A 26134-nucleotide genomic window follows, 5' to 3' on the forward strand; every position below is an offset into this window, starting at 1 on the left:
ATAAAACGGCCCCACACTTATCTGGCCCCACACTCATGTCCCTTCGCTGACTCTCTTTTCGGACTCAGCCCGCCTGCACCCAGGTGATTAAAAAGCTTTATTGCTCACACAAAGCCTGTTTGGTGGTCTCTTCACACGGACGTGCGTGACATCAACAATACGCTAGGATGTCAAGTAAATGAAATTACATCCATAAATAAATACCTGAATAGCTCAACCTTGCCCAGTTATGATATATGATACAACGTTCAACTTGAACAAGCTCTGTCCCTCTTGGAAAACCAGTTTTGTCATTTGTCACATGGACATTCACAAACAGCTCTTCCTTCATTCTAATTTGGTTACTCTCAGCTCCACTTCTCCACATGTCACAAAAAAACTGACATAAACAGGCACACAAGAAATAGATTATTTGGACTGGCCTAGTAAACATCAAGAATGTTGAATGGTACAAGAAAGAAGTCATACCCAAGATTTCCAATTTTTATTTATTTTTATTTATTTATTTTATTATTATTATTATTATTTTTGCAACAGGGTCTGGCTCTATCGCCCAGGCTGGAGTGCAGTGGCACAATCACAGCTTACTGCAACCTCCACCTTCTGGGCTCAAGCCATCCTCCCACTTCAGCCTCCCAAGTAGGTGGGACTATAGGTGCACACCACCACACTCAGCTAATTTTTGTATTTTTTGTAGAGATGGGGTTTTGCCATGTTGCCCAGGCTGATCTTGAACTGAGCTCAAGTGATCCTCCCACCTTGGCCTCCCAAAAATGCTGGGATTACAGGTATGAGCCACTGCACCCAGCTCAAATTTTATTTCTAGTTAGTGACCTTGTTTTTTCAAATCAGTATTCTCTACAATAACATAGCTCAAAAGAATAGACCATTGGATTTTTTTTCTTTTTAAACTGGGATTAGATCTGGATAGAGACCACAGTTCGCTCTGAGACAAGAGAACAGGGACTACCGCAGTGTTCACACCCCAGCAGTTCCAGGCCTAGTTGCTCCCCTGAATGACAATCAGATGTGGTGCTGGGCATAGCCCAATACCCCTACACAGTCATCCAGGCTCTCTTTGGTCCAAAGTCTTATATAATCATTCTTGCCGAAATCCATTATAAATTCCAATTCACTAGCCGGGCGCGGTGGCTCAAGCCTGTAATCCCAGCACTTTGGGAGGCTGAGACGGGCGGATCACAAGGTCAGGAGATCGAGACTATCCTGGCTAAGACGGTGAAACCCCGTCTCTACTAAAAAATACAAAAAACTAGCCGGGCGAGGTGGCGGGCGCCTGTGGTCCCAGCTACTCCGGAGGCTGAGGCAGGAGAATGGCGTAAACCCGGGAGGCGGAGCTTGCAGTGAGCTGAGATCCGGCCACTGCACTCCAGCCTGGGCGACAGAGCCAGACTCAGTCTCAAAAAAAAAAAAAAAAAAAAAAAAAAAAAAATTCCAATTCACTGTTTAACATCATGGCTCAATTTTAAATCTTTAACATGTTACGACAGAGAAAAAAACACATTGCTAAAATATAACCTTTAACTCTTATTATGGATATAGAAAAATGAGTAAATAAAAATAAAATATAACATGGACATTTCAACAGAAGCTATATGGTAGGCAAAGGAGGCAGCATGAAATGTACATGATTAAAATAAGGCTGCCTTTAGACAACAAAAATGCTGAAATGTGCCACAAGCTTAGAGGAGTTCTCAAATAATTCTCAAAAGGCACAGGAAAAACAACTTTAGTAACTGATCAGAGAAGAACCAAGAACATTCACCTTCAAAATATAGGGCTTTGGGCCGGGTGTGATAGCTGACGCCTATAATCCCAGCACTTTGGGAGGCCGAGGCGGGCAGATCAGGAGGTCAGGAGTTTGAGACCAGTCTGGCCAATATGGTGAAACCCCGTCTCTACTAAAAAATACAAAAAAGTAGCCAGGCGTGGTGGTGCATGCCTGTAGACTCGGCTACTCAGGAGGCTGAGGCAGGAGAATCGCTTGAACCCGGGAGGCGGAGGTTGCAGTGAGCAGAGATCCTGCCACTGCCCTCCAGCCTGGGCGACCCACTGAGACTCTGTTTCAAAACAAACAACAACAAAAAAAAACAGGGCTTCTTCTAAAACAACAACAACAACAACAAAAAACAGGTTGTCAGGCCTCTGAGCCCAAGCCAAGCCATCACATCCCATGTGACTTGCACGTATACGCCCAGACGGCCTGAAGTAACTGAAGAATCACAGAAGTGCAAATGCCCTGCCTGGCCTTAACCGATGACATTCCACCACAAAAGTGAAAATGGCCGGTCCTTGCCTTAGGCGATGATATTATCTTGTGAAATTCCTTTTCCTGGCTCATCCTGGCTCAAAAAGCTCCCCCACTGAGCACCTTGTGACCCCCCACTCCTGCCCGCCAGAGAACAACCCCCCCTTTGACGGTAATTTTCCTTTACCTACCCAAATCCTATAAAAGGGCCCCACCCTTATCTCCCTGGGCTGACTCTCGTTTGGGACCTAGCCCGCCTGCACCCAGGTGAAATAAACAGCCAGGTGCTCACACAAAGCCTGTTTGGTGGTTTCTTCACATGAACGCGCATGACACAGGTCTTCTTCTAAACAAGGACACAATGTATCCCCCTGCCCCAATAGATTACTGTTACAAGATTTTTTTTTTTGTAGACGGAGTCTCGCTCTGTCGCCCAGGCTGGAGTGCAGTGGCACAATCTCGGCTCACTACAAGCTCCGCCTCCCGGGTTCACGCCATTCTCCTGCCTCAGCCTCCAGAGTAGTTGGGACTACAGGCGCCCACTGCCACGCCCGGCGAATTTTTTGTATTTTTAGTAGAGACAGGGTTTCACTGTGTTAGCCAGGATGGTCTCTGTCTCCTGACCTCGTGATCCGCCCGCCTCGGCCTCCCAAAGTGCTGGGATTACAGGCATGAGCCACGACACCCGGCTGTTATAAGATTTTTAAAATGCAGAACGCAAATGTTTTACTTAATGTGTTTTATTCCCATTTTGTTTATTTGTTGATTTATTTCATTTGTTCATTAACAATTTTCATACTACTAAAAAATACTTCGGCCGGGCACGGTGGCTCACGCCTGTAATCCCAGCACTTTGGGAGGCTGAGGCAGGTGGATCACCTGAGCTCGGGAGTTTGACACAGCCTGAGCGGTGAAACCCCGTCTCTACTAAAAATACAAAAAAAAAAATTAGCCGGGCGTGGTGGCGCATGCCTGTAGTCCCAGCTACTCGGGAGGCTGAGGCAGGAGAATTGCTTGAACCCGGGAAGCAGAGGTTGCCGTGAGCCAAGATCGCGCCACTGCCCTCCAGCCTAGGCAACAAGAGCGAAACTCCATCTCGAAAAAAAAAAAAAAAACCTTCAAAAAATGTTTAAAAACTTAATATGTAGTTCCTTGTAAAAATAATTGTGATTGTGAGGCCACCTAGTGTTCTAAGAAATACATGTATTTCAAATTCATAGTCATTTAAGTCAAATTAAAACACTAAATTAACCTTCTCGTTGAAAGAAAACTGATTTTCACCTATCGCTAATATAGCAAAAGCTACATTATATCAGTATACAAGACAGTCAATTGATAATAGTACTATTATTACACTGAAGAACATTTACCAAAAAATTATTATTATTTAACCCAAACATTTACCAAATTTGACAGGTATCTCAAATACATATTTGAAAGCTTAATGTGAGGAAACTATTTTATGCTTCATTGGAAGTTTACAATGTAAAGTTCTTCCATCCAATTCTCTCTAACTCAAAGCCCTTAGAAAGCAAAGGTAAACTGCTTGATATTTATGACATGAAAATAAGTCAGAATAGTGTAAAATTTTAAGGAATCCTATAATTCTTACTAAGGGTAAAGACCATCATTAATCCACACGCACAGTGACACAATAACTCATGTTAAGCTTCTGGATCAGGGTTTTTCAGTCTCAGCACCACTAACATTTGGACCAGATCATCCTTTGTTAAGGGGACTATCCAGTGCACTGCGGGATGCTCGGCACCAGTCCTGGCTTCTACCGCTAGATGCCAATAGTACACCCCTTCCCCGTATGACAATCCAAAAGACTCCAGGCTAGATGCCCAATGCCCTGAGGTAGAGGGAGTAAAAAACTGCCCCATTTGACAACCTCTGATCTAGTGCAATAAATGGACTGGGTTGGATTGGTTAAGGCTTTATAAAATTTAGGATTTTAAAAGTGGACCGTTAAGTTCATTCAGAAAAAGGTCTCAAAGAGAAAAGCACCTTCGGAGTCCTGGTACAGGCAACCAAGTGTGGTAGGATTCCTGAACAATGAGGTCCCACCTCCCCCACCCCCACCCACTCAAGGATGAAGGGGGCAGGCAGCATCTACTCAGATCCAACCAATTGGTGGCATGAAGAATAGACAGCATAGTATTGCTAAACTTTTCTTTTTTTTTTTTTTTTTTTTTGAGGCGGAGTCTTGCTCGGTAGCCCGGGCTGGAGTGCAGTGGCCGGATCTCAGCTCACTGCAAGCTCCGCCTCCCGGGTTTACGCCATTCTCCTGCCTCAGCCTCCCGAGTAGCTGGGACTACAGGCGCCCGCCACCTCGCCCGGCTAGTTTTTTGTATTTTTAGTAGAGACGGGGTTTCACGGTGTTAGCCAGGATGGTCTCGATCTCCTGACCTCGTGATCCGCCCGTCTCGGCCTCCCAAAGTGCTGGGATTACAGGCTTGAGCCACCGCGCCCGGCCCTAAACTTTTCATACCTTTCAAAAAGTCAGGCATCCAGATTTTTATGTGTAACTACAGGGATAAATGTGTTGGGAAGTAATCTAATGTTGTAAAGTAATAAATGTGTTGGGAAGTAATCTAATTCTGTAAGCCAAACAAAAAACATTTGGCCTCTAGGCCACAATTTTATCACCTTCTGCCAGTAGCAAGAGTTTTGAGACAAGACAGGGTTGGCTCTGAGTACGAGGATCTGTAAGAAGCTATGTACGAGGATCTGTAAGAAGCTATGCTTAACTATATGTCAACAAAGGAGAGGTGATACCAGCAAGTCTGCTGGTGCAAACAGGCAGACCCCTAATTCTAACTCTGAGAATTAGTCTCACCATTGGAGGATTACCTAACCATAGATCTGGCCACTAGAGCTGACTAGGGCTCCAATGAACAACTCTAAGTCCCTTGCAGGCCTCTGGATCATCAGAGGGGAATGTAGAAAGAATGGAGAAGGTAAGGGTTCTCCACTTGGAGGGAAGAACCTGCCAAGAGCTCATAATGAGAAAAGCCTCACAAGGACCTGGCCTTCCTGCTTTTCAAAAAGACTAAAGAAAACCTTAGGTAGAAAAGGTTAGGTCTAAAAGGCTGCTAACTAAGGAGGGGCTGGTATTTAGGCACCTAAACCCAAAGATCACTTATCATGTTAAGTCATTCATTGCAGTCAAGATTAAGATTAAGTTCCTAACAGGCTCTGGCAAAACCTTTTTACAGAAATGCTCCCTTATCTCCTGGGACCTCTCAATCATCAGATACCAAGCAGTCCATCTCCTGTCCAGGCTTGTGGTGAGAGGCAAAAAAAAAAAAGGCTGAGCCAGCAAAGTAAGTAGGTCTGACCTGTCTCTAACCAGTCAAAATTGGACTATAACCTCAAAAATGACTTTTTGAAGAGAATCTGTTTGGGTGCTTCCCAACCAGACTGAGGGGTGGAATGATTTCCTCACAATGGAAAGGCCTCAGGGAGAACCAAAGTCAGGGTGTCTCCTGCTGGGGGGTAGAAGTTTGCAATTCCTTCTAGCAAGCCAATGACAAGCCCATGGTAGGGAAAGAAATGCACCATCGAGCCTCTGCCACCAACCTTGGAACACCTGTGCAAGTCACTTAGCTTCTGGCTAAAGTGTCATAAACTGCAAAATTGAGGGGAAGGGTAGTAGCTGAGCATCTGAGGATGGCACCTTTAGCCACCCACTTCTTCGAGGTCAAGGATTTACAAGGTGCCAGAAGCTGCTTTTGGTCAATTAAGGGGAGCAAAGGAGAGCCAACTGCACAGTGCAGGGGGAATGGGGGCCTTCTGCACTGTGGATGGGATGTCACAGAAGCTTGTTTTGAGAGTCTTACATTCTTTTAATCCTTGGGGCAACCTCAGGAAGTAGACAGTTATCATCATCCCTACTGCACAGAGAGGAAAGTGAGGCTAACTTTTCCAAGACCACACAAGCAGTCCCTGCCCCCTAACCTCTATTCTACCAACCTCTACTGAGTCAATAAGAGGAGAAGGGAGCCATTTCCCTCCACTCCAAGGACCCTCCTCTGTGCTAGGCCAGCTTTCCTTCTAGAAGATTCTTCATGAAAATAGGGGATGTAACAGGGAACCATACACCTCTGCTCAGAACCCCACTACCCAAATCCCAAACTGCCTGATCCCAACCCCCGTGATGGACAAGGACAGACACTTATTTGCAAACCACATCCCCAATCAGGTGCCATGACCATAGCAGTTGGCTGCCAGCTCAGGGCTCTGCTGCACTATCGCTGCTACCTGCCCAACAGCCTGGCTGGAGTCCTAGCTGAAGGTCCCAGCCTCTCTGGAACTCTGACCTCTCCTGCACAGGCTTCCAGAAGCAATCCAGCTATGACAGTCAAGGTTCCATGTAACTTTTGAGCAACCTGCACTTTGGAGTTCATTACAGGCAAATTTTTTATTTATTTATTTATTTATTTTTTGAGATGGAGTTTTGCTCTTGTTGCCCAGGCTGGAGTGCAATGGTGCCATCTCGGCTCACTGCAACCTCCTCCTCCCAGGTTCAAGCCATTCTCCTGCCTCAGCCTCTGGAGTAGCTGGGATTACAGGCATGTGCCACCACACCCTGCTAATTTTGTATTTTTACTATAGACGGGGTTTCACCATGTTAGTCAAGCTGGTCTCCAACTCCTGACCTCAGGTGATCCACCTGCCTTGGCCTCCCAAAGTCCTAGGATTACAGGCACGAGCCACCACGCCCTGTCCAGGCAAATCTTTTTAAGCATAAAAGGGCCTACATGTATTTAATCTACAAGACAAAGTAAAAGCCTTATCCATGTTAACTCAGTAACCAAGAAGACCTGCCCTTCACTATGGCAAGCAAATTATTTTTACAAAAACAGTTCTTCTAGCCCTGTAGCTAAAATGTACAGCCAAGGTTCCAAACTTTTATCTTTGATCACTAGGATAAATTCTAATTTTAAGTCTCAAGATTATAAGCCAGCTCCCAAAGGTACAGGCTGGATAAAGACACACATAACTTTTTTATTCAATGAGTACTTTGTAAGTACCTATTTACTAAAACTTACCGTGTACCAACGACTTCTCTAAATGCTTTATAGGTATTAACTCATTTAATTCTAACAACCTTATGAGTTAGGTGACATTACTACTCCAATATACAGAAGCTAAGGCACAGAGGTAAATTGCATGACCCAGTGATGCACAGAGAAGGAGGCAGCACCGTGCTTAGGCTCTGGAGCTACCATCCACAGCGAGCTTACAAACATACCCAACTTGCCCTGCACTTGGCCAGCAAACACTCGCAGCACCTACTCAAACCATCTGCCTCTTCACAACCAGTCTCTTTAGAAAGGAGACTTAATCAAGAAAAATGCCACCAATGGAGAAAGCAGGCTTAATTATAGCAAATTAAGGGAAGGGAAAACCAAAGAAATCATATAACTGTAGTAAGCCCCACTTTGAAAGGCGTACTTACAGAACAACTATGCTTTCTTGTCTACAAAGCAAGGTGGGTCTTCCAACACTATCTAATGCACATCCTTCTCCCACTTTGCATAATCTTTTTTTTTTTTTTTTTTTTTTTTTGAGACAGAGTCTCGCTCTGTCGCCCAGGCTGGAGTGCAGTGGCCAGATCTCGGCTCACTGCAAGCTCCGCCTCCCGGGTTCATGCCATTCTCCGGACTACAGGTGCCCGCCACCTCGCCCGGCTAGTTTTTTGTATTTTTTAGTAGAGACGGGGTTTCACCGTGTTAGCCAGGATGGTCTCGATCTCCTGACCTCGTGATCCGCCCGTCTCGGCCTCCCAAAGTGCTGCGATTACAGGCTTGAGCCACCGCCCGGCCACTTTGCATAATTTTTTAAAAGACTTCTGCCCAGGGCAGGGTCAAGTTCCTCTACTCAGGAGCCTCTACTCAGTCAGCTTCTCACAGGGCCATTGCCATTGACCCCCAAAGCAGTAATTTACTAACTGGTGAGGACAAAGGTTCATGGCACAGGCTGTGTTTTTGGTTAGGAGCTATTTCCCCCACAAAATTGGCAGGCTTATGGCTCCACCTCCTTCAAGTCTTTGCCCGTAAGTCACTTTTACAAAGACTATGACTCCCATATTTAAAATTGCAGCCACCAAGCCACAGAAATTCCTGTCCCTCTTTTCTGCTCTGGTGTTCTCTTTGTGCTTCCCACCAGCTCACAATTTGTTTCACCTATTTCAACGTCTGTCTCTACCCATCAGTATGCAAATTTAACGAGGGTAGGGATTTGGGCTGTTCACTGTTAAGAGTCTCAGAGCTTTGAAGATTGCCTGGCTTAGAGGACACACACAGCTATTTGTTGAGTAAGTGAATAAATACCCACAAAGAACAGATACTTGTCTCTACCTCTCAGACCTTCCCCCAGTTGTCAAATTCAGGCTGCAACCTTAGAATTCCCCGTAAGGAAGAAAGGGGGCTTTTACTTCCAAAGAAAGATAATTTGGCAACTAAATCCATCATGTAAGTACCCAGCTTCCCACAGAGTAGAGCAGGTAGAGAAGGAATCTGGAATGCTGAACTCTGTCAATGTTCGGGATCCCAGGAAGGTATAAAAGGAGAATAATAGAAGAGGACAAAAGTCAGGGATAGCATTCTCAGCAGGGTGGGAAACATGGTAATGAGAGGAAGACTACAAAGAAAAAGCAAAGCGCTGGGCGCAGTGACTCACGCCTATAATCCTAGCACTTTAGGAGGCCGAGGCGGACAGATCACTTGAGGTCAGGAGTTCAAGACCAGCCTGACCAACATGGTGAAACCTGAGGTCAGGAGTTCAAGACCAGCCTGACAAACATGGTGAAACCCCATCTCTACTAAAAATACAAAAATTAGCCGGGCATGGTAGTACATGCCCGTAGTCCCAGCTACCTGGGAGGCTGAGGTGGGAGAATCGTTTGAACCCAGGAGACAGAGGTTACAGTGAGACAACATCGTGCCATTGCACTCCAGCCTGAACAACAGAGCGAGACGCTGTCTGGAAAAAAAAGAAAGAAAGAAAGAAAGAAAAGCTTATGAAATTCCTTTTAGCAAGTAGTAAGTGCTGGTTAGAATGAAAAACATCATATACTGAGTGAAGACATTAGTTTTAGTTGAGCCATTGCCATTCACCCTTGGACAAATCACACCACTTTTCTGGTCTCCAGTGATTTCCTAATCCGCAGGATGGAATGCGGGAAGTGGGCTGGATTTTTAAGAAATTCTAGGACTGGTGCGGTCGCTCACGCCTGTAATCCCAGCATTTTGGGAGGCCGAGGTGGGTGGATCATGGGGGGTCAAGAGTTAGAGACCAGCCTGACCAACATGGTGAAAGCCTGTCTCTACTAAAAATACAAAAATTAACCGGGCGTGGTGGCACACGCCTGTAATCTCAGCTACTCGGGAGGCTGAGGCAGGAGAATCACTTGAACCTGAGAGGTGGAGGTTGCAGTGTGCCGAGATTGTGCCACTGCACTCCAGCCTGGGCAACAAGAGTGAACCTCTGTCTCAAGCAAACAAACAAACTAGCTGGACATGGTGGCACGCCTGTAATCCCAGTTACTTGGGAGGCTGAGGCAGAAGAATCGCTTGAACCCAGGAGGCAGAGATTGCAGTGAGCTGAGATCACGCCATTGCACTCCAGTCTGGGTGACAAGAGTGAAACTCCATCTCAAAAAAAAAAAAAATTAGCTAGGCGTGATGGCAGGCACCTGTAATCCCAGCTACTCGGGAGGCTGATGTGAGAGAGAGAATTGCTTGAACGCAGGAGGCAGAGGTTGCAGCGAGCCAAATTGGACACAGCAAGACTTCATCTCAAAAAAAAAAAAAAATAGATCTCAAGGCAGCAGCTACCACGTAAAAAAAAAAAAAAAGATAATGAATCATTCATATATACATTAACTAATTACTGATCATTAATACAACATATATCGAATACTTATTATGTGCCAGAAAGAATTCTAAATGATCATCTGTTAGGAACCCATTTAATTCTACTGACATCCCAATGACCTAGACATGACTTTTACTTAACATCTGAGGAAACTTTGGCACAGAGAGGTTAATTAATTTGCTTAAAACCACACAAGTAGTAAGGCATGAAAGAGGGTTTCTAGGTGTTTAGGATATAGACAAAAATAAGACAATACATGTATTTGCCCTTTTGGAGTTGATAAACATATTTAATTTGCTCTCCAATCAACAAAAGCATATTCAGTGAGCACCTGTTCTCAGTGCCGGCCAAGGTGCATTATTGTTGCAGTAAATTATCTACACTGTTATTATGCACTGAATTATCTCTTCACAGTCCTTCTAAAAGGAAGATTTTTATATCAAAAAAAAAAAAGCCACTGGAAAAGGAAGTTCGAATACTGGCAAACAAAAAAGAAAAGTCACGCAGAAATACAGTTTAGCAAGCCACATTTTAAAAGCACTAAGCAATAAGTATTGTGATTTCTTTTTTTTTTTTAGACGGAGTTTTGCTCTTGTTGCCCAGGCTGGAATGCAAAGGTGCATCTCGCTCACTGCAACCTCCGCCCCCCCCCAGCCCCGGGTTCAAGCGATTCTCCTGCCTCAGCCTCCCAAGTAGCTGGGATTACAGGTACCTGCCACCACACTCGGCTAATCTTTTGTATTTTTGGTAGAGATGGGGTTTCACCATGTTGGATAGGCTGGTCTTGAGCTCCAGACCTCAGGTGATCCACCTGCCTTGGCCTCCCAAAGTGCTGGAATTACAGGCATGAGACACTGGGCCCAGGCTTTTCACCACCAATGACTTTGTAATTCACTCAAAAATCTCTATTACAAAGTTAGGAGTTACAGGACAATTACAATTTAGTAACTGCTGTGACTGGCAACAGTTACTTAAATAACTGGTGATGTGAAAGGTCCCAAGAGCAAACTCAGTAAGGTCACACAGAATACATCTTTCCCTCCTTCCTCTACTAGATAGAATATATCTTTCCCTCTTCCTTCTACTCTCATTTTTCCTCACCAGTCACCTCCCAGACAAAAAGCTGCCAGTGTTACTTCCTGGGAGTAAAGATGGCAACGATACCCACTAATTAAGCAATCAGATGTCCCGCAAGGGTAGAACAGGCAGAGGTCAAGTGGAATGCAGAATATTCTCAGGACTCAGGAGCCAAATTAAGTTTCAAGTAACTCTAGGACCAGGGCACAGAGATGGTTGTTAGAGAGAAGCACGAGATTGAAGAGAAAGGAAAAATGTATTAGATTTCACTTAGCATATGATAAGACCATGATATAGTGGGAAAAGCTATGAGCTGGAAGGACCCTCTGTCATTATCAGCCTTGTGGTCTTGTCAAGCCTTGTCACCTCACTAGTCTCCATCTACTCACCTCCAAATTAACGGGAACTAAGTAGATTGGATTTCTGAGTTCTGACTAGGGGGTCTCCAGGAAGCCGCAACTACCCTCTCTCTCGGCAGAAAGTCACCAGCAGCTGCGCGTTTGGGAGTATAGTCGGCACAGGACTTTTCCCCGAAGCACAGGAGCCAGCGGCTTACAGCCACTAAGCAGTGCACTTGCAAACGCAGGTTGTGCTCGGGATCTCCTTCTTTGGCTGCAGGTCTTCCGGTATTATGGGCCTAACTCTTCCGTTACAAGTGTCCCTCCCGCAAAAAATGGGTCCGGGGGACCTGTACACTCTCAGAGCCCTAGTCCATAGCCCCACACTCAACAAAAATGTCAGGTGCTTACGCGGAGATCTCCTTCCCGTTCAGGATTTCTGCTGGCGCCATAGTCTTTATTAGTCCGCTGCCCACGATGGACACCACCAATATCGAGGTTCCAGTCCCTCTGCAGCCAAGCAGGACAGCCCAACCCACGTGCTTAGGGACTGGCCAGGGGGATCACACTACTGCGCCTGCGCCCCTGCCCGCTTCTTGGCAGACGCGGCAGCGCATGCGCAGCCCGGAAGGCCCGGTGTGCCTTAACCAGCTGAGAGCTAAAGGGTCGGGGCCTGAGGGACGGAAGAGGTAGGGGAAGATGAAGAAAATCGGTGATGAATGGCTGGCGGATATGATTGGCGGAAAGAAAGAGCCAGTCCACAGTGCGCCTTTGCATTCGGCGGGAAACCCGGCTGAAGACTAAGCTGGAAAGGACTCTGGTACCCGGCCCCAATTCCAGCCAATCAGGGAGTAGAGTTACGGGGCGGGGCTGGGGCGGGACAGTCTCGCGGGAGACAGTTTGGCGGGTTCGGGAGGTGCTTCTCCAGTATCCGCCCAGTCTTTGGGGACGCGGTGGCGGTGTCTCAATCGCCTGGCTTCCAGGGAGTTTTGGGCGGGTCCCCACCCTGGAGCGTGGCGGGCGCTGGACTCGACAGCACATGTGAAACTGGAGAGCTTGGCGCGCCTTCATACTATGTCACACACCTACGCCACCAGACTGGGGTCGGGCCCCTCTGCGTTCTGCTCTGGAGGGCCTGGGTCTGGGCCCAGTACCGGGCTTTTAGAATCTCCTCAGCTGAATCTGACGCTCAGCCCTGGGTGAAGCGCAGCCCGCTGTTTCAGGCCCCTCCGAGCTGGAAGGAGTGTCATAGCTGTAGCGCTCATGGCCTCCTCGGTGTTGGGGTCACCCCGTGTTTGCCAGGGCTCAGGGAGGGTCGTAGTCTAGATTTTGTCACCCCCACGTCCCCGCCCCGCCGCAGGTCTGGGGTTGGAGAATCCAAGCGGGCTTCATAAGCTAGATGCCAGTTGACCCTCGAGGAGGGATGCTCCCTCCCCTTAGGCGTCCATGCTGGAGAGGGAATAAGATGGGCGATTGCCTGGGGAGCCTGACAGGGCAGCTGGGATGCTGGAGAGGACTGGCCCCTTGAGTTACTGAGTCCGATGAATGTGCCTGCTCTGCTGGAGGAACTGCGCTCAGGTTACAGTCATCCCAGTATGGTCCTGAAGATGCTTGGTTCAGGTCACTTAAGACTTGACCAGATACCGGGTTTCTTTTACAGGCTGTTTCTGACGGTGGCCTGTTTCAACTAATGGCAGAGCTCATCTAAAACTTTTTTTTTTTTTTTTTCTGAGACGGAGTCTTACTCTGTCGCCCAGGATGGAGTGCAGTGGCCATTTTGGCTCACTGCAACCTCCGCTTCCTGGGTTCAATCTGTTCTCTGCCTCAGCTTCGCAAGTGGCTGGGATTACAGGCGCCACCTAGTTAGCCCGCCACCACGCCCGGCTAATTTTTGTATTTTTAGTAGAGAGGGGGGTTTCGCCATCTTGGCCAGGCTGGTCTTGAACTCCTGACCTTGTGATCCACCGCCTCGGTCTCCCAGAGTGCTGGGATTACAGGCGTGAGCCACCGCACCTGGCCTAAAACTGATTTTTTATTAATTTGGGGGCTTTTAGTATTTTTTTCTTATTTCTAAATTCTGAGGTTATTTATAGTAGCCCCATATATGGGATTAGATAATCTCGTGATTTTCTGTTTCTGGTAATTCTTTCTAATATATATATATTTTTTGGTTTTGTTTTTTGTTTGTTTGTTTTTGAGACGGAGTCTCGCTATGTCGCTCTGGCTGGAGTGCAGTGGCAGGATCTCCGGTCTTTGTAGCCTCTGCCTCCTGGGTTCAAATGATCCTCCCACCTCAGCCCCCGAGTAGTTTGGACCACAGGCGCATGCCACCATGCCAGCTAACTTTTCTATTTTTGATAGAGTTGGGGTTTCACTATGTTGATCAGACTGGTCTTGATCTCAAGGGATTAGTCTGCCTCGGCCTCCCAAAATGCCGGGATAATGGACATGAGCCAGCGTGCGTGGCCTTAAAGTTACTATTCTTAAAGTTTGCACAAGTGATATGTTAAAGGCACAGACTTAGTAATATAATGATGTCATAATAATAACCGTAAAACACACTGTCTCGTGTTGTACCTAAACAGGTGAAATTAAGAAGAAAATTGAAGGAAATGTTTCTGGTAAATTACAGATAGTGAATCTTTTGTCTTATACTACCAAATAGATATTGACTATTCCAGCTTTCTTATTTGTTGAGGAAGATGGCAGAAACCCCATTTTACAGAGAGGGATAGACTTTGAAAGATAACACCCAAAGCTGCATAGTTGTAGCTGGTATAGGCCCCATATCTGATGTTTCATCTCTAAATCTACCGCCTTTACCATCTCAACAGGCTGGGTTTTGACAGTATCTATGTATAAGTTGCATAAATCATTCATTCATGGAGCAAATAATTATTGAGTGGCCACTATGCCAACAGCACTGCTGTTAGATGCTAGAGATACCCCAGTAAACCAGCAAAATTTCTGCTCTTAGCTCATATTCTGGTGGAGGAGACAACGATCAAGTAAAGAAATACATAGGCTAATTTTAGAGATTATGACATGCTATGTTTTAAAAATAGGCAAGCTAAGAGTATAGGCAGTGATGCTGGGAGGTGGGAGAGTGTTGTCTCAGAAATGTGGTAAGAGAGATTTCTTTGGGCATCCGACCTGAGCAGAAACCTTAATGAAGAGAGGAACTTGGAATGTAAAAGAAAGAAAGCAAGGATTTGCTTTGAGCACCTGGACAGATGGGATTGCCATTCGCTGAGGTGAAATAAGGTAAAATGTAGAAGGACTAGGTTTTGGGGTTAAGATTATTAATTCGAGGCTGGGTGTGGTGGCTCACACTTGTAATTCTAGCACTTTGGTTGGCTGAGGCAGGTGGATCACCTGAGGCCAAGAGTTCAAGACCAGCCTGGCCAACATGGTGAAACCCTGTCTCTACTAAAAATACAAAAATTAGCTGGTCATGGTGGCAAGTGCCTGTAATCCCAGCTACATGGGAGGCTGTGAGACAAGAATTGCTTGAATCCAGGAGGTGGAGGTTGTCGTGAGCTGATATTGCACAACTGCAGTCCAGCCTCAGTAACAGAGTGAGACTCTATCTCAAAAAAAAAAAAAGATTATGAATTCAGCTTTAGACATTTTTAGATTTCTCTTAGACATCCAAATGGAGAGAAGATATTTAAATCCATGAGACTGAATGAGATCCAACCAAGGGAATGAGTGTAGGTAGAGAGAGGACCAAAGACTAACACCTAGAACCTTTCAGTGTTCAGAATGCAAGGAGACAGGAGGAACCAAGAAGGAAGATTGCAAAGGAGAGTCCACTTTGGGAGACCAAATACAGGAAGATCACTTGAATCCAGGAGTTTGTAGAACAGCCTGAGCAACATAGCAAGACCCTGTCTCTACAAAAATAAAAACTAAAAAACTTGCCTATAATCCAAGTACTTTGGAGGCCGAGGTGGGCGGATCAGCTGAGGTCAGGAGTTCGAGACCAACTTGGCCAACACAGTGAAACCCTATCTCTACTAAAAATATAAAAATTAGCCGGGTGTGACAGCTGACACCTGTAATCTCAGCTACTCGAGAGGCCGAGGCAGGAGAATCCCTTGAACCCAGGAGGCAGAGGTTGCAGTGAGCCAAGATTGTGCCACTTCACTCCAACCTGGGAGACAGAGTGAGACTCCATCTCAAAATAAATTATTAATTAAAATTTTAAAAATTAGCTGGGCGTGGTGCCATGTGCCTATAGTCCGTTACTCAGAAGGCTGAGGTGGGAGGATCCTGTGAGCCTAGGAGTTGGAGACTTCAGTAAGCTATAATCATCCCACTGCACTCCAACCTAGGCAACAGAGCAAGACCCTGTCTCTTAAAAGGAGAGTCCAGAGTGTTCTAAGGAAAACCCCAAGAGCATCCCACCTTAGAAGACAAGTGAAGAGGCCTGGCACGGTGTCTCACACCTATAATCCCAGCACTCTGGGAGGCCGAGGCAGGTGGATCACTTGAGGTTAGGAGTTCAAGACCAGCCTGACAAACATGGCGAAACCCCTGTCTCTACTAAAAATACAAAAACGGCCGGGCGCGGTGGCTCAAGCCTGTAATCCCAGCACTTTGGGAGGCCGAGACGGGCGGATCACAAGGTCAGGAGATCGAGACCATCCTGGCTAACACGGTGAAACCCCGTCTCTACTAAAAATACAAAAACTAGCCAGGTGTGGTAGTGCACGCCTGTAATCCCAGTTCCTAGGGAGGCTGAGGCAGGAGAATTGCTTGAACTCAAGGGGCAGAGGTTGCAGTGAGCCGAGATCGTGCCACTGCACTCCAGCCTGAGCAACAGAGTGAGACTCTGTCTCAAAAAAAAAAAAAAAAAAAAAAACCCAGAAGACAAGGGAAGAATGTGTTTCGTGGAAAAAAGGGTAATTAATTCTGTCAACTGTTGCAAATTGGTCAAATAAAGAATGAAAATCAATCTTTCAAAGAGAATAGAAGGACAAAATATTTTTACCTAAATGCTTATAAAGGCAGTTGCTAGAAAAAATGTTTACTTTTTGCAGAAGCCCCATTTTTACAGCCTTTTTAAGGGGTAATTTGATAATATCTACGAAAACAGCCAGTTGCGGGACTGGCTGGAGAGTTGCCCGATCTCGGCTCACTGAAATCTCTGCCTCCCGGGTTCAAGCAATTCTCCTGCCTCAGCCTCCTGAGTAGCTGGGACTGCAGGCGGTGCCACCATGCCCAGCTAATTTTTGTACTTTTAGTAGAGACAGGGTTTCACCATGTTGGCCAGGATGGTCTCAATCTCTTGACCTTGTGATCTGCCTGCCTTGGCCTCCCAGAGTGCTGGGATTGGTACAGGTGTGAACCACCATGCCTGGCCCGAAAGTTTTAAATTTGTATTTTCTTTGACATTATAATTATACTTCCAGGATTTTTTTTTTTTTTTTTTTTTTACAGGATTTTACTCTGTTGCCCAGGCCAGAGTGCAGTAACACAATCATAGCTCACTGCAACCTTGAACTCCTGGGCTCAAGTGATCTTCCTGAGTAGTTGGGACTATAGATACATGCCACCACCCTGACGCCAGCCTCCATAATTGCTGAGGCAGCTCCTTTTTTTGAGATGGGATCTTACTCTCTCACCCAGACTGGAATGCAGTAGTACAATCATGGCTTACTGCAACCTCAAACACCTGGGCATAAGTGATGCTCCTGACTCAGCCTTCTGAGTAGCGGGTACCACAGGCACATACCACCATGCCCAGCTAATTTTTAAAATTTTTTTTGTAGATACAAGGTCTCACTTTGTTGTCCAGGATGGTCTTGAGTTGCTGGGCTCAAGCGATCCTTCCGCCTCAGCCTCCCAAGGTGCTGGGATTATAGGCATGAGCCACTGTGCCCAGCCAAAAGTTAGAAGATAATTGAATGGCATCTTAAAGTGCTGAAAGAAAAAATACTGACAACCCAGAATCTATGCTCAATGAAATTATCTTTCAGAATTGAAGATGAAATAAACATGGTTTCAGAAGAAAAAAAAAGAAAACATTTATTGTCAGAAGAACTACACTATTAAGAAACACACCAGGCAAGCCGGGCGCGGTGGCTCACGCCTGTAATCCCAGCACTTTGGGAGGCTGAGGCGGGCGGATCACAAGGTCAGGAGATCGAGACCACGGTGAAACCCTGTCTCTACTAAAAACACAAAAAATTAGCCGGGCGCAGTGGCGGGCGCTTGTAGTCCCAGCTACTCAGGAGGCTGAGGCAGGAGAATGGCGTGAACCCGGGAGGCGGAGCTTGCAGTGAGCCGAGATCTGGCCACTGCACTCCAGCCTGGGCGACAGAGCGAGACTCCATCTCAAAAAAAAAAAAAAAAAAAAGAAAAAAAAGAAAAAATAACAATGATATAGTTAATGAAAAAAGTAGGATTAAGAAAAACTATGCATAACTCGATTATGATAAAAAATATACATGGAAAATAACCAGAGGGAAATGTACCTATATTTAATATTAGTTATAGCAAAATGGTGGCAGTACTGGTGATTTCAATTTTATTTCTATTATTTTCTACTTTACAAATCTTCACTAATACACATGATTTTTTTATTTTTTGAGACAGGGTCTCACTCTGTTGCTCAGGCTAGAGTGCAGTGGTGCAATCACAACACACTGCAGCCTCGACCTCCCATTCTCAACCCATCGTCCCACCTCAGCCTCCCCAGTAGCTGGGACTATAGATGTGTACCACGCCTGGCTAGTTCTTGAATATTTTGTAGAGACGAGGTGTTGCCATGCTGTCCAGGCTGATCTAAAATTCCTGGGCTCCAGCTATCCACCCACCTCAGCCTCCCTAAGTGCTGGAATTACGGACGTGAGCCACCATGTCCAGCTGAATTAATTTTATTATTATTATTATTTTTTTTTTTTTTTTTTGAGGCCGAGTCTCGCTCTGTCACCCAGGCTGGAGTGCAGTGGCCGGATCTCAGCTCACTGCAAGCTCCGCCTCCCGGGTTGCCGCCATTCTCCTGCCTCAGCCTCCCGAGTAGCTGGGACTACAGGCGCCCGCCACCTCGCCCGGCTAGTTTTTTGTATTTTTTTAGTAGAGACGGGGTTTCATTGTGTTAGCCAGGATGGTCTCGATCTCCTGACCTCGTGATCCGCCCGTCTCGGCCTCCCAAAGTGCTGGGATTACAGGCTTGAGCCACCGCGCCCGGCCGAATTAATTTTATTATGAGAAAAAAATTAGTTATCTAAAATGTTATTACAAAAAAAGTGTGGTAAATGTTTTAATCAATTAGAAGAACTAAAATAACGTATTAAGGAACAAGAATCAAAATGGCACATTTTTCTCAATAACAATCCTAGACACTAGAAGACAATGGAGTCTGAGTGTGAAAATAAAGTCTAAACTCAGCTATCAATTGAGTATGCTGATTCAAAGACATTGTCATTCACACAAGGACCTCAAAAAATGTCTCTCTACAAGGCACCATTTCTTAGGAAGCCATTGGAGGATGTGTTCCAGTAAAATAAGAAAGGAAACCAAAAAAGAGGAAGAAATGTGATTTGGCAAACAATGAAACCTAACCAGGAGATTAGAGAAGGAAAGTCACAGGATCATAGCTGTGTCCAGGCCCCCAAAGCAAAATCCAGACTGAAGCAAGGGAATGAAGGACTTTGGGAGAGAAGAAATGGGAGATTTTTACAGACTAAAGGATCATCTGATACAGATTTGGGCGGGAAAAAACCTTAATAAATGAATGCTGAAAATTAAATGTATGAAAATATAAGGAAGGCATTAACTATAGGAAAAATAAAATGCAATACAATAAAGAAAATGTACCAAGAATATAGAACTTCACGCTTTCGTAAACATTTAGTATCACGGTAATGTAAATGCTGATTATGCATTTAGCTTAAAATATCAATATAACCATATTGGGAAGATGAAAAGAGCAGGTAGGAAAGTGGTATAAGAGAGATGAAATTTCGGACTGGGCGCAGTGGCTCACTCTTGTAATCCCAGTACTTTGGGAGGGCAAGGCGGGCAGATCACCTGAGGTCGGGAGTTCGAGACCAGCCTGACCAACATGGAGAAACCCCATCTCTACTAAAAATACAAAATTAGCTAGGCCTGGTGGCACATGCCTGTAATCCCAGCTACTTGGGAGGCTGAGGCAGGAGAATCACTTGAACCTGGAAGGCGGAGGTTGCAGTGAGCCGAGATTGTGCCACTGCACTCCAACCTGGGTGATAAGAATGAAACTCCGTCTCAAAAAAAAAAAAAAGAGAGAGAGATGAAATTTCATCTATCATATAACAGGAAATCAACAATATGTCTAATATAGATAACTCGAGATAAGGTGGTTTAAAATTATTTAGGAAAATGGAAGTTACTACCAGAAACAGCTAAAAGAGTTAAAAAGAGCTCCCTCTGGGAAAAAAGAGAGGTACAGAAGAGGGCTGCTCCTTTTCAATAAAATACTCTTGGTATATTTGATTATGAAATATGTGTGTGTGTGTGTGTGTGTGTATAAAGGGTTAAAAAATTTCTAGGCTGGGTGCAGTGGCTCATGCCTGTAATCCCAGCACTTTGGGAGGCCGAGGCAGGCGGATCACTTGAGGTCAGGAGTTTGAGACCAGCCTGGCCAAGGTGATGAAACCCCGTCTCTACTAAAAATACAAAAATTTGCTGGGTATGGTGGTATGTACCTGTAATCCCAGCTACTAGGGAGGCTGAGGCAGGAGAATTGCTTGAACCTGGAAGGAGGTGGAGGTTGCAGTGAGCCGAGATTGCGCCACTGCACTCCAGCCTGGGCAACAAGAGTTTTGGGAAACTCTGTCCCAAAAACAAAAAACAAACAAACAAAAATTCTAAATACCTTCAGTTCAAAAAATGGAAATCAACACTAAAATTACAAAAATACATAGAACATAGTGAAAACAAACATTTCTTATAAAAATCTATTGGACAAGCTACAGAGAAACATTTAATAGTACTTACTCCTTTTCTGATTTAAAAACAAAAGACAAAAAAAAGCACATTAACTTAAGAAGGGAAAAGAGAAAGTAGGGTGCAGACTTAATAAACATACTATATATATTCATTATATATAAACCAAAATAAACTAGTAAAATGTATATTTATTTATTTATTTTTGAGACAGAGTCTAGCTCTGTTGCCCAGGCTGGAGTGCAGTGCCACAATCTCAGCTCACTGCAACCTCCACCTCCCTGGTTCAAGCAATTCTCCTGCCTCAGCCTCCCAAGTAGCTGAGATTAGAGGTGCACATCACCATGCCCAGTTAACGTTTGTATTTTTAGTAGAGACGGGGTTTTACCACGTTGGTCAGGCTGGTCTCGAATTCCTGACCTCAAGTGATCTGCCCACCTCAGCCTCCCAAAGTGCTGGGATTATAGGGTGAGCCACCATGCCCGGCCATAAAATGTATATTTATAAAAAAGAACCAGCCAGGCACTGTGGATCATGCCTGTAATGCTAGCGCTTTGGGAGACTGAGGCGGGAGAATCACTTGAGCTCAGCAGTTCAAGACCAGCCTGGGCAACATGGCGAAACCTCATCTCTACAAAAACTTCAAAAAGCTAGCCAGGCGTGGAGGTGTGCACCTGTAGTTCCAGTCATCTGGGAGGCTGAGGCAGGAGGATCACTTGAGCCCTGAAGGTTGAGGCTACAGTGAGCCGTAATCACGCCACTGCTCTCCAGCCTGGACAACAGACAGAGCCAGACCCTGTATCAAAAAGAACCACTGGTTCTTCGGAAAGATAAAATAGATACCTCAGGCAAGCCTGGTTAAAAAGGAAAGAGAGAAAGTGAAAATATACAACATTAGAAAAGAGGAATATACAGAATGCATAGATATGCATACAGAATGGATACAGAATGCAAAGATAAAAATAATTCTAAGAGAATATTTTGTAACTTAGTGGTAATAAATTGAAAATCTAAAAGAAATACAGGCTGTAATTCCAGTAATTTGGGAGGCAGAGACGGGCAGATCATTTGAGCCACACGGAGTTCGAGAACAGCCTGAGCAACATGGAAAGACCCCATCTCTACAAAAATTAGCTGGGCATAGTGGCGCGCACCTGTGGTCCCAGCTACTCAGGAGTCTGAGGCAAGAGGATCACTTGAGCCTCAGGAGGTTGAGGCTGCTATGAATCGTGACTAGGATTGGGAGATGGTTAACAGGGGAGAGCATAGAGTTCCACTAAGCAAATGGTAATACGCTAACATAATGGAGAAAGCAATGGGCTTGTAAGGAGAATTTGGTTCTTGAACATCCGTCACTAACCAGTCTTGTAACCCTTGATCAAGTCTTGTCACCTCACTAAACTCGAATTTTCTTTATCTCAAAACTAAAAATAAATCGTGGCCTGGATTTTTGAATTATGGGGTTTCAGGCAGCCACAAACAAGTAGGCTGGCAGAAACGTTTTCTGGTCAAATAAAGGAGTCTGTTGCCCCAGAACAGGAGCCAGGGGCACAGCCACCAGGAAAATTCTGCCTGGGGCCCCATTCCTCAGCTGCACGGCACCTGTCTTCAGGTGTGGCAGGCTGAGATCTGCCTCCTTGTTCTCTGCCTATCCCGCTGGTCCTCTCCCCTACAAGTGTCCGCTTCTATAAAGAGGGACCATTAGGGCCTGTACATCGTACTTCAGGTCCCCTCCTGTGGTCCAACATTCCCTAGGGACAAGTGCAACAGTTTACGCGGAGACCACTTTTCTGTGCAGCCCAACTCATGGTGCGCGTTCCACCTCAACCTGGTGCTTCCAACAGCTCAAGAGACCGCGCTACCGCGCCTGCGCCCCTCTGAATACTGCAGCGTGTGCGAGGTCCTTAAAGGAAAAGAAAGTGAGGGCGGGGACGGAGGGAGGGGACTTCAACGTAGGGAGTTGCTGCTGCTACACTGCCGGCAGGAGACGACTAGGAAAACGTGGAGGAAGTCGGTGATGACTGGCTGGAGCGGATGTTTGGCGGGTGAAAAGAGCCGGACCAGAGCGCACCTTTGCATGTGGCTAGCAACTCGCCTGAAGAGGGGGCTGAAACCGACGCCGGAACCCGCCCTATTACAAGCCAATCAGGGAGTGGAGCGGGGGGGCGGGGCGGTCTCGCGGGAGCGAGGAGAGTTTCGCGGGTTCGGGTGGCGAGTCTCGTGGCTGCCCCCTAGCTCAGGGGACGAGATGCAAGAGTGTGAGGACGCCCAGCTTCCAGGGAGTATTGGGTGGGTCCCCGCGCGGGAGCGTGGCGGGCGCTGGACTCGACAGCACATGTGGAACTGGAGAGCTTGGCTCGCCTTGCCTTCCGACTTTGTCACACACCTACGCCACCAGACTGGGGTCGGGCTCCTCTGCGTTCTACTCTGGAGGGCCTGGGTCTGGGCCCAGTACCGGGCTTTTAGAATCTCCTCAGCTGAATCTGACGCTCAGCCCTGGGTGAAGCGGATCCCGCTGTTTCAGGCCCGGCCGAGCTGGAAGGAGTGTCAGAGCTGGAGCGCGCGTGGCCCCCTCGGTGTCGGGGTCACCCCGGGGTTGCCAGGGCTCAGGGTGGGTCGTAGTCTAGATTTTGTCACCCCCACGTCCCCGCCCCGCAGCAGGTCTGGGGTTGGACAATCACGCGGGCTTCACAAGCTAGATGCCATTTGACCCTCGAGGAGGGATGCTCCCTCCCCTTAGGCGTCCACGCTGGAGAGGGAATAAGATGGGCGATTGCCTGGGGAGCCTGACAGGGCGACGGCAGCTGGGATGCTGGAGAGGACTGGCCCCTTGAGTTACTGAGTCCGATGAATGTGCCTGCTCTGCTGGAGGAACCGCACTCAGGTTACAGTCATCTCAGTATGGTCCTGAAGGTGCTTGGTTCAGGTCACTTAAGACTTGACCAGATACCGGGTTTCTTTTACAGGCTGTTTCTGACGGTGGCCTGTTTCAACTAATGGCAGAGCTCATCTAAAACAGATTTTTTTAAAAAATTGGGGGGTTTTAGTATTTTTATCTTATTCCTAAATTCTGAGGATATTTTATAGTAGTCCCATATATGGAATTATATAATCTCTTTTAACAGTTTTATCAAGTATAATGTACATACCATAACGTTCACCCATTTTAATTGATTAAATGATTTTTAGCATATTTGCAGAGTGGTGCAACCATCAGCATAATAGAATTAAGGAATCTGGTGATTTTTTTTTTTTTCTTGAGACGGAATCTTGCTGTCACCTAGGCTGGAGTGCAGTGGCACGATCTCGGCTCACTGCAACCTCCACCTCCGGGGTTCAAGCCATTCTCCTACCTCAGCCTCCCGAGTAGCTGGGACTACAGGCGCCCGCCACCACGCCCAGCTAATTTTTTGTATTTTTAGTAGAGACAGGGTTTTACCGTGTTAGCCGGGATGGTCTCGATCTTCTGACCTCGTGATCCGCCCACCTTGGCCTCCCAAAGTGCTGGGATTACAGGTGTGAGCCACTGCGCCCGGCCGATTTTTTGTTTTTTTCTGGTAATTGCTTTTACTGTTCTCAAAGTTTGCACAAGTGGATAGTTTAGAGGTACAGTGTAATATAAGAGCTTCTGAAAATGTCCACTTAAGTTGTTTTATACCTGAGCAAGTAAAATTAAGAAGGGAATTGAAGCAAATATTCCTGGTAAGTTGTAGGGAGTGAAACTTTTGTCTTTTGTAAGACCAAATAGATACTGACCATTTCAACTGGTTTTTAAGCTGAGGAAATGCATAAATCCCATTTTACAGATGATTAAATCGGCTTTGAAGGATAAGTTGCCTACAGCTGCATACCTGTGCCTGGGCTAGGCCCCGAACCCCGATGCTTTCTCTCTCAATTTGTTACCCTTGCTACCTCAACAGCTTGGTTTTCAGCTATAGTACTGATGTGTGTGACCAGTACAAGCCACTCATTTACTGAGCAAAGAATTATTGAGTGCCACTGTGTGCCAAGAACACTACTATAGGTGCTAGAGATATTAGTGAATCAGATACCGTAGTGAACTGTTCTTGCCCTCAGCTCATCTCTGGTGGGAAGGACAATGATCAAGTAAAGAAATATATAGTTTTAGAGATTGATCTATTTTTTTTTTAAATAGATAAGTTAAAAGGGCAAGGAATGGTAGTGGGAGGCAGAATCTGATGAGAAACATCTGAATGAAGAGGAAGTTAGGATATAAGAAGGAAAGCAAGGGTTTGATTTGAGCAAGCGCAAAGATAGAGTTGTGATTTACTGAGTTGAAATAAAATGATACTGCAAGGACCAGGTTTTGGTGGTACAATCATAAGTTCGGCTTTAAATGTTTTTAAATACCTTGCCTCTTAGACATCCAAGTGGACATATGGCATTTAAATTCATGAGATTGGATGAGATCCCACCAAAGGAATAGGTTTAGGTAGAGACAACCAAAGACTGATGCCTAGGACACTTCAGTGTTTAGAATTCAAGGAGATGAGGAAACAGGAGGGAAGATTGAAAAGGAGAGTCCAGTGTGTTATGAGGAAAACCACAAGAGCATGCTACCTTACAAGACAGGTGAAAAATGTGTTCTGTGAAGGAGGAATTAACTGTTAAATGTTACACTGATCAAATAAAATGAAGACTGAAAATGGCCTGTTTGTAAAAAAATAAAAATACATAAAATCTTTTGATAGAAATATTTATACATGAAGTTAGTAAGGAAACAGTGTTTACTCCTTTTTGTAGAAGTGTAAATTTTTACAACCATTTTGTGTGTGTGTGTGTGTTTTTAGTAGAGACAGGGTTTCACCATGTTGGTCAGGCTGGTCTTGAACTCCTGACCTCGTGATCCGCCCACCTCGGCCTCCCAAAGTGCTGGGGTTACAGGCGTGAGCCACGGTGCCTGGCCTGCCACCATTTTGAAGGGCAGTTTGACATTATCTACAACTTAAAATTGTGTTTCCATTGATAATTTCACCTGTGGAAGTTTATCCTACAAAAATACTAATATGTGCACACAAATATATATGTGTAAAAGTGTTTATTACAGAATGTACACATATATATGTATAAATGTGTTGTCCAGGAACAGTGGCTCATGTCTGTAAACCCAGCACTTTGGGAGGCCGAGGTGGATGGATCACCTGAGTTTCGAGACCAGCCTGGCCAAGGTGGTGAAACCCCATCTCTATTAAAAATACAAAGACACAAATTAGCTGGGCGTGGTGGCGGATGCCTGTAATCCCAACTGCTTGGGAGGCTGAGGCAGGAGAATCACTTGAACCTGGGAGGTGGAGGTTGCAGTGAGTCGAGATCACACCACTGTACTTCCAGCCTGGGTGACAGAGCAAGACTTTGTCTGAAAAAAACAAAACAAAAAAAAAGTGTTTATCATAGCATTGTTTACAGTTGTAAAAATGTGCAAATTTTTATCAAGATGGATGCAGTTGTTAAAGGGAAGCTATAAATGTGTAGATATGGGAGATAGCTGCTATAGACTGAATTGTGTCCCCTGAACTTTCATATGTTGACGCCCTTACCCTGAATGTGATGGTGTTTGGAGGCAGGGCCTTTGGGAGGTAATTTGGTTTAGATGAGGTCATGCAGATGG

The 26134-nt window shown here is 45.7% G+C and overlaps 1 protein-coding gene across 1 annotated transcript in view; it reads right to left on the bottom strand.

Moving 5' to 3' along the window:
- Positions 1–12409, bottom strand: part of MTHFD1 (methylenetetrahydrofolate dehydrogenase, cyclohydrolase and formyltetrahydrofolate synthetase 1) — a 63984-nt gene extending 51575 nt beyond the window's left edge. Inside the window, exon 1 of the mRNA XM_031668972.1 lies at positions 11980–12409. Coding sequence (XP_031524832.1) covers positions 11980–12020 — 41 coding nt within the window. The 5' untranslated portion in view covers positions 12021–12409. The remainder of the gene's footprint in view (positions 1–11979) is intronic.
- Positions 12410–26134: the final 13725 nt, after the last annotated feature.

The sequence above is a fragment of the Papio anubis genome, chromosome 7, assembly GCF_008728515.1.
Source record: "Papio anubis isolate 15944 chromosome 7, Panubis1.0, whole genome shotgun sequence".
NCBI classification, from domain to species: Eukaryota; Metazoa; Chordata; class Mammalia; order Primates; family Cercopithecidae; genus Papio; species Papio anubis.